We start from the raw sequence: 9,586 nt of genomic DNA on the forward strand, positions 1-9,586 counted from the left end.
TAATAATAATAATAATAATAATAATAATAATAATAATAATAATAATAATAATAATAATAATAATAATAATAATAATCATAAAGGTATAGTTGCCCCATAAGACTCTATTGAATTTCATTGCAAATTGGATTTTTAGTTTAGAGGTTATGTTTAAAAATGTGAAAATCACGAAACATCATTATCTCAGGAACTACTCAATCGATTTTAACAAAATTGGTTTTAAATGAACGAGCTTCTTAAAAAACCCTTAACTTTTGAGTTTTATGAAGATTGAACATGTGGTTCAGAAGTTATGCAAAGAAACGTGTTTTGGAGAGTGTTTAATCTCACTCGTGTTTCTCAGAGATGGCTGAACCGATTTCCACGAAATTAGTGTCAAATGAAAGGTCTAGCTGCCTCATAACACCCTATTAAGTTTCAATGTAATCGGTCTGTTACTTTGTCTGTAATGTATCAAAATATGAAAATCACGAAACTTAATTATCTGAAACATGCTTCCGGTGACTTTTAAAATTCACTCGTTTTCCCAAAAATGGCTGGACTAAATTCAACAATCTTAGTGTCAAATGAAAAGTTTGGCTTTCCTATAGGTTCCCATTTTCTTTGACTATAATCGTATTTTTATTCCAACCGTTATGTATTAAATTACAAAAACAACGAGAGTCTATTATCTCAAAAGGTTAGAACGGGTTGTCTCTCAAACTCACAAGTAAGAAATTTCATAGCAATTTGATATGTGGTTTAAAAGTTATGAAAAGAAACGAAATTCAAAGTAGGGTTGCTGATATTTTATCAATATTTGATATAATCGATATCTGCTCTCCAAAATATCGATATTTTAGGCTGTTATTAGCGCGCTTGATATTATCGATATTTTGATATTGCGACTCGATATTGCTGTCCGATATTCTCGGTTGCCATCAGGGGAGTGCTGCCGTCAAAATTTTGCCTACCAATCATAAATTTATCATGGCATCAAAATTTAATTTAAAATGCCTACACACAATATAAGATATTCATTGAAATTGCACATTACACTGAAAACAAACGTTAAGGCTTGATTTCTCCATTGATAAATATATTTATTCGAAAATAGGTCAATAGCAATTAAATGACGTTTACTCTATTTCAGCTATTTTAGGGCAAACCAACTAAAAATTAGGTACCAGAATTGTTGGTATTAGAATCAATAAGTGGTAGATGGAAAATGTAAGCAGTTCGACAGAAATATGGTTGCCATATTTCCATTTTTATTGACAGCATGTATAGAGCAAATTTCCAGAAATTTGGGTGTGGAACTTCTCGGGGCAACAACCACCACATCAAACCGATCAAATGCGATGCCTTGGTGTTTCATTGGGATGGCAGAATCGATGAATTTCAGCATCGGTGTTACATAAGCGATAACATGAATGTTCAGGTAGGATGCTGCAGTAACTGGCTGGTGGTTAGTCAATGGATCAGTGACGATTAGGAGACGCGGCTCACGAAACGTCGGTTTAATCTGATTGGAAAAAGCACCTTGCGTAAAGCGATCGGCAATCGGCCCGCTGTCCTAACGGACGAGATGAAATAGCAAACACTTCGCCGGAATATGCAAGTCTAAGGCATGACACATGCTGAACGCCAACGCGACCGATCGGGTGAGATTCTTGCCGTAGGTTAATAAACAACTCTACTCGCGGCTGTTTATTAACCTTTGACAAGACGTTCAGCTTGTTTCAGGCCTAACTGAAAGCCAAACAAAAAAAATATCAAGGGAAATATCGATAAAATATCGATATTGGAGTCCAATATCGATTTAAACATCGATGCCGCCTTTAATATCGATAATACAAATATCGATATTTTATTTTGAATATCACCAACCCTAGTGTGTGTGTATGTGCAGATTTTTATTATCACTCACATTTCTCAGAGATGGCTGGACCGATTTTAATTGAATTGATTGCAAATGAAAGTTCTAGTTGCCCCATAAGACCCTATTAAATTTCATTGTAATTGGATTTTTATTTTGAAGGTTATGTTTAAAAATGTAAAAATCACGAAACATCAATATCTCAGAAACCACACAACCGATTTCAATTAAATTGGTATCAAATGAACGGGCTATCTTAAAAACCATTAACTTTTGAACTTTATATAGATTGAACATGTGGTTCAAAAGTTATGAAAAGTAACGTCTTCTGAATACTGTTTAATTTCACTCATGTTTCTCAGAGATGACTGGACCTATTTCCACAAAATCAGTGTCATATGAAAGGTCTAGTTACCCCATAAGACCCTATTGATTTTTTTGCAATCGGAATATTACTTTGCCTGTTATGTTTAAAAATGTGAAATCTTGCTATGAAAAGAAACATATTCCGAAGAATACATAAACTCACTCACTTTACTCAGAGATGGCTGAACCGATTTTCACGAAATTAGTGTCAAATGAAAGGTCTAGCTGACTCATAACACCCTATTGAATTTTACTGTAATCGAACTGTAACTTCGTCTGTAATGTACCGAATTGTGAAAATCACGAAACTTCTTCATCTCAGAAAGTACATAACCGATTTGATCAATAGTATTATCAGATAAACGGGCCAGTTAAGGGTTAACTGAAAAATTATGATTTAACACGTGGTTTCAAAGTTTGGATGCCCTATACGTTCCCATTGCATTTGATTACAATCGAACTAAGCAACCGTTATGTTTTAAATTGTTAATAAAACAACGAAATTCTATTGTCTCAAAGATTACATGACTTATTTGAACATAACTAGTGTCATACGAACGAGTCATCTCTCAAACTTACAAATAACAAACTTCATAACAATTTGATATGTGGTTCAAAAGTTATGGAAAGAAAAGAAATTCAAAGGCTATTTGAAACTATACCTGCTTTGATCAATATATGTGGCCACAATATAATTTAAATGTGGTATCGTACCATTTGAATGTTCCCGGTATCGCTCGTGATTGAATTGGTCGAAATTAAGAGTCATTTCTTTTATTTCGCTATTTTTTGAGCATTTACATTACGTCAAATTTCTTATTTTATACTTCTATTACAACATCATTATTTTAGAACCCAAAAAGTGAATACACATTTATTGGATTGGAGCGTTCATGTAAATCTATTTTTACAAATAATAAGTTTTGAATTAATGATCTCCCAGATGGTCTCGAAGTAAGGCCTAACAAGCCAGTCGTCGTATGTTCGAGTCTCGATTCGGGAGATACTGTTAGTGTCAGTAGAATCGTAGCGCTAGCCCCGCAATTATCCTGTACACTAAACAGTCGGCTGCGAAGTCTGTGTATAAATAAACAGAAGGTCAAGTTCCGAATCGGAATGTAGCACCAAGGCTTTGCTTTTTTAAGTTTGAATGAGAAAGACTCTGAACGCTAGGTGGATTAATTTAGGTTTTTATAAATTTTTCATACTTTATTGTACATATATTTGCAGAATAAGATCACAATACACAAGACCACGGGGGAGTAGAAGGGTATAAAAGGGATCAAAATATGACCACGTAGTTTAGGAATGGTCCCAAACGCATTTTATTATGTTTGGTGTCGCAGAAACTCACAAGGCATATTTTTTTTAGGACAAAATTATTTTCTACAACCTTACCAGAGACACTAGTTATGCCAGCCAAACAAACCGATTCAGCTGAAAAAATAATTTAATTTCCAATTGGGCACTCTATGGGTAATTAAAATATTTTTATAATCGAAACAGTTGGTTTGATTGACATAGTGCCTTTGGCAAAGTTGTAGATAAAAATATTGTCCTTCCAAAAATAAACATGTTGTAATTTTTTTTTTTTTTTTTTGAAAAAATATAACTTTTTTTTTGATTCCTTCATCGCTTTGGTAATTTTTTTGTAATTTTTGAAAATAAGCTTTTTTATATTAATTTTAATGTTTCTTGTACATTAAAAAAATGGATTGTTTGAGTTTTTTATCGGAAAGATAAAATTACTATCTAAAACTTTTCCAGAGACGTCACACTGATCAAAAAACTTTTGGCTCTGAAATATTTATAATCACAATAATCCTCCCAGAATAGCATTTTAAATAGCTTCTCAGCCTATAGAAACGTTTATGCAAAGTTTAAGCCAAATCTAAAATGACAAAAAATATTGAAACTGGGACATTTTTTGTGGAACTGCTCAGTTAAAAAGTAATTTTAAGTTATATTAAAAAATGTGCAAACATATTGAAAACTTCAAAGTTTACAGAATAGTTAACTTAAATTTGGTTTTTTCTCGAATTGATATCAGTGATAGTGATAGATGTCACTTAGTCTAGTCTGACTAAACGGTGTTAAAAAAAAATTCAATAACACTGGTCGACAAAAGCGAAAAAAGTGGCCCTTAAGCTCAAAATGGTTGCCCTCCAAAGGTTTTACAGCTTATTAACCATTCCTGTGAATTTTGCTGCTTTTAGAGAATGCAGAAATGCATCAGAAGGCCGCCGAGGAATTGCTTATCGGATTCGTTACTTTTACGTTTGCATAGGGAAAAACTCTTTGGAAAAGTTATCTTTGCTAGGGACACCAAAACTCACAGGAATGGTTGAAAACCTACCTACCATCTCTCATGTTTTCCAGTCCGAGCTCTAGGACAAAACTTGGATTTTGAATGATGAAAGTGCTATGAAAGAAGGATTACTATTTTAAACATACACCCAACAGAAACGGGCAATATTTTATTATTTTAGGGCAATTTTTTATTACTTTTTGTGTCTTATGACTGCGCATTATACACACAAAGTAATAAACAAAACGTAATAAGAATTATGACGGCCACACGCTTGTATGTGTTTCTGCAGAAGAACATGCAGCCAAGCACCGCAATGCATGTGTTAGCAAGACTTAACTCGCTGCGTTTGTATTGATGCAACGGTCTGGTTCATTTTTGTCTCCTTCATCCACACATAATCAGAATCTCAACCGTCAACCTCAAATGTCTAAACCTCAAATGTCAACCTCAAATGTCTAGAAACACTTTCGTTTCATACTCCAGTGTGTACTTGAAATGGAAATATGTAATACTGTCTGACCAGAGTGGCCGAAGTTGCGAATATCGTTCTGGATGGGCACAAGTTTTGTATTTTCAAACAGATCCAAATGCGTTTCCATGAACCAATGATTATGTGCTGTAGATAGCTTGCAAGAAAGCGAATGTTTTTGTTTTTCTCTAAGGGGCTATTCACATACCACGTGGACAGCTTTGGGGAGGGGGGGGGTGTTTGCTAATGTCCACGGTCCATACTATTTTCTAAGAATTTATATGGGCAGTTGTCCACGGAGGGGGAGGGGGGGGGTCAAAATCGTTAAAAATCTGTCCACGTGGTATGTGGATGGCCCCTAACGCAGTTTACAGATCGTGATGTCATTTTAAGGCGCATTTCAATTCATTGAAATCATCAACGTTTGCATACTCTATGAAGGGGAAAATGCTGCTTGGCAGCTCTTGTTATATTTTTTCGCTACTTCGTATGCATACAACGAGCGAAATAATACACGCACACCGGATGAATTGATGATTGAAGAAACTTGTAAGGCCTCTGCCAGGCTGAACGCCAACACGAGCGATGGGGCGAGATTTTTGCCGTAGTTTAATGAACAGCTCTACTTACGGCTGTTTATTTACCTACGGCAAGAATCTCGCCCGATCGCTCGCGTTGGCATTCAGCCTAGTAGAGGCCTAACATGTGCAACATATGCGACTGTGTGTGATTTTTTTTGACTTGAGACGGAAAGGGAGCATTTTTCGACAGAAAGAATTTTGTATGTGGTTGAAACGACCATTATAGGGCTTTTGCTACACATACCTACATGCATAGCATATGTCGGGCACACATTGCAGATTTATCATTTGTTTCTGTTGTGACGATTAGAGATTTAATCATCAATTACTTGACGAATTCTTATTCTTTTGGTGTCATTTTTTTTAATATCCACGAATAGTGATAACTATCATTTTATTATTTCATTTTGTAAAAAAAAATTCTAGAACGTATACACTCTTTGGCGATCATGAATCTACCGAGCCCATCAAAAAAACTGCTCTTTTTTAATTTCTAGATATTTTTAACATATAGCGATACATAATTTAACAAGTTTAACGACTTATTAGACATAAAAAAATCAATACTAATCGATATTTTTTCTGAGCGAAAGTGAAACAAAATCCAAACATAACGTTCTCGGAATCCGGTACTTTTCAAATATATCTAAACTTTTTAAAACCTTTATATAATTTCCAAGGTACATTTCTACCGGCGAAATATTTTGTAACAACGGGAAATGTAATATTTTTCGATAAATTCATTGTTTAATATTCGCGCCGCTCCGATTAGCCTGGGTAACAACTTTAAAACTCCTAGTTTTACCGCATACCGAATTTTAATACTGAAGACACATTTTGTATGCTATGAATTAACATGTAAGCTTGATGAAATAAGTTTTTATCACGTGATTTTCGTGTTGAGTACTCTAAAATAATTATTTAAATTAATTTGCGCTTGCCGATCCGTGTTAATCATATGGAGCTGTCACTTTTGCCTGCCCAACAGATGACTAATACATATGCACTGTGCAAATGCCCTATTAGATAGTACTCCCGTAACACGTGCTAAATATATGACAGTATGTGTTGTTACTTGACTGGGGAAGAAGTTTATTGCCTTTTAAGTAATGAATTTGTTACCTGAAAGGCAATTTTGCGCTATTGCTTCTAAAGTAATAAGGAAAAGTTTTGCGTGTAGTTGCATTCAAACCAAAAGAATCAGGTCAGAAGTTTATTAAATTATTATTTACAAAGACATTTCGAGTTTGACCTTTATATCATTTGTATCTATCGCGCTACTATTACCTGCAATATAATCTGTATAAATGAATGCATCAAGATTTTAGTTTTTAACATTTTTGATTTTCTCGTAATTGTCGGTTTATCGATATCTGAATACCTACGTTACTTTTCGTCGACCAGGTAAGCACCTTGCGATCAGCTGCTGAAGGGTACTTCGTTAGCGTACGCTCCAACGTTTCAAATCATTGTAATGCTATGTTTCAGAAACAATTATTCTATTTTTCAAAATTTCGCGAAGTTTCGCGAAATTTAGAGACCAATTTCGTTTCGTCTCGAGAACTCGAAATCCACCTTGATTTCGTTTCGACTAATTTGGCGCAACCGAAATTAAGGGTTAATTTCGTTTCGTTTCGTTTCGGCACCAGAAAAGCTAGTTTCGCACACCCCTACTGGTAGTACATTGATTTTTTCATAATTTCGGTTTATTAATTTTTTTATTAATTTTTTTTCGGTGTTAATCTTCAAATGCACAAGACTCGGTAATAGTTAATGCGTCACCTGTGAAAACGCTATTTCACATTTGCTATGGTGAGGCAAACATAAATTAGCGTTTTCACAGGGAACGCATCAACTATTTCCGAGTCTTGTGTTTTTAAAAATTCAAAGTGGTGGCTCGAAGTCGACCGTTTGTGGCTTCAACACAATCTACCTTAATAAATTTTGTATTGAAAATAAATGTTTTGATTTGAAAATAAATGTTTGTTAACTTTACAGTCATACCTGTTTTTGTGCGACTCTTTTTTGTGAGAAATTTATTTTGTGCGACTTTTTTATGCGATTATTTTTTTGTGCGGTAGGTATATGAAAAAGGACCACTTCCGACAACATTTTCAGTCATTTAGTTTTTGCGATTCTTGGAATGAATTCCAACGCATTACAGAAGTGTTTCGTCCAAAAATTGCTATTTGGGCCAGTTCTACGTAGAAAAAGTCACGAATTGCTTGCCTACGAAGGAAAGCGGTTGAGAGGATTAGCATGTTTAAAAAAGTTTCGTTTATCAATCCGATGTTTTAAAATTGTTCTCATAGGTATTCTAAATCAGAAACAACAACTTTCGAGTTATTTTTAACTGAAATTTTTTCTTAGGCGGTCCTTATCCACCGCATAAAAAAGTTTTTTTTTTGAATAATGCTGTGGAAATATTAAATACGTGAAGTTTCAAATGATTTTTTATGCGGTTTTTTTGTGCGGTCCCTATCCCTCGCACAAAAACAGGTTTGACTGTATTTGTAACCATTAGCTAGACCTGATCGCAGGTATTTAAAATGTCGGACCGTGGAGTTTAAAAAATCAGAACCCGTGAGCCCAAATGTCACAACTTTGGGTTCTACATCTTGGGCGAATAGGTTTAGTGTAAATTATAATCTTAAATCCTAGTCCTGATTTATTTTCAAAAAAAAAACTGTTCTTACGGAGAAGTGCAGGCCAAGGTTTAGTTCAGGTTAATTGCTTAGAAAGCAAGCTGTACACATTTCTCTTCATTGTCCTCCGGTTAGGTAGTGACTATAACAAACCAATTGCGCGAACAATAGCCAGTCACGTGTTATTTCGCTTGAGTAACAATTGTAGATACGATTATAATTTTCACCCTATTAGTTTACTATTATTTTACCGGACAACATCGCTGCAAACGGTTTGCCGTAACTCATAGTCGATGATGAAAGTCGAAAACCGATGAGTTGAAACGTTTCCCATTCGAAGTCATTGTAAGAAAAATCGTCCATAGTTCGAAGGAAAAGAGATTTATCACTGTTGCGAATTTTCAATACCGTTTCCAAGAAAGTTTCCTTCTATCTTGCGTTTCAGTGTGTCGGTTCACTTGGCCATCCGCTTTCGTTTCTCCGTTTTCCATGACTACGTTACGTATGGTGACCACCTATGGATGTGCAAAACCAGGGTATTTGTACGATTGTGTGTACAACCAAATGCGTCTGCTCCTCCGAGCATCGTAACAAATTTATTTTAATCTCTCGGAAACATCGTCCTGTTCTGTCGGTGCTTTTTCATTGTGCCGCAGATTTCGCCCCACAGTGCTGTGAGTTTCCTGATCTGGAAGTTTCTTTTTCTTCTCGATTTCCTTTTGTGTAGACGGACGTCTTCATTCTTGCTAAAAATGTCGGACAGTGGCTATTCAGCAAAACTGTGAAAATTTATGCGAATTTAATTTTGTCGGATATTTCGCCACCGTTTGGCTTGGGAACTTTGGCGCATAGTTTGTCAAAGGAAAAGCGATCGCCGTTGATAGGCAATTCATTTTCTCATCTAGGAACTGGGCTGCTCGGGAGTTGTTGCGGGGTGCGATGAAATGACAGCGACGCTATAAATTTTCCTAGAGCAAATTGCCTGCCGGCATTAAGACCAAAATGAAAACACGTAGATGATAAACAATCTTTGATTTTCGTTTTCAAGATAATTTACTTTGTTAAATTGGTTGTATGTATCGGAGTAATCAATATTAGTTTCGTCCGAAAACTTATCTTCATAAATTATGAGCTTTTCAGCAAACCGGCTTGGGGCTTTTAAACGTATTCTTTGTTATGGTTGCAAACGAGTAAGCATTTTTTGTTGAAGATTCATTGTCTATGTGACTGTATCTTTATATATACATAACTGAGCTAGTATTAAATTCTGTAAATATTTCAGGACAAATAAACTTTCCATTGAAAATTTGGATGTTGCATACAAATCCCGTAAAAATACTAACTCGTCCAAAAATA

General features: G+C 35.1%; 1 protein-coding gene across 1 annotated transcript in view; it reads left to right on the forward strand.

Moving 5' to 3' along the window:
• Positions 1-13, forward strand: part of LOC129717260 (GATA zinc finger domain-containing protein 14-like) — a gene marked incomplete at its 3' end in the record, with an annotated part of 4,480 nt that extends 4,467 nt beyond the window's left edge. The window contains exon 3 of the mRNA XM_055667120.1: positions 1-13. This exon is cut by the window's left edge and continues 1,568 nt beyond it. Within this exon, the coding sequence (XP_055523095.1) occupies positions 1-13 (13 nt within the window).
• Between the last annotated feature and the right edge of the window lie 9,573 nt (positions 14-9,586).

This window comes from Wyeomyia smithii, chromosome 1 (assembly GCF_029784165.1).
Source record: "Wyeomyia smithii strain HCP4-BCI-WySm-NY-G18 chromosome 1, ASM2978416v1, whole genome shotgun sequence".
NCBI classification, from domain to species: Eukaryota; Metazoa; Arthropoda; class Insecta; order Diptera; family Culicidae; genus Wyeomyia; species Wyeomyia smithii.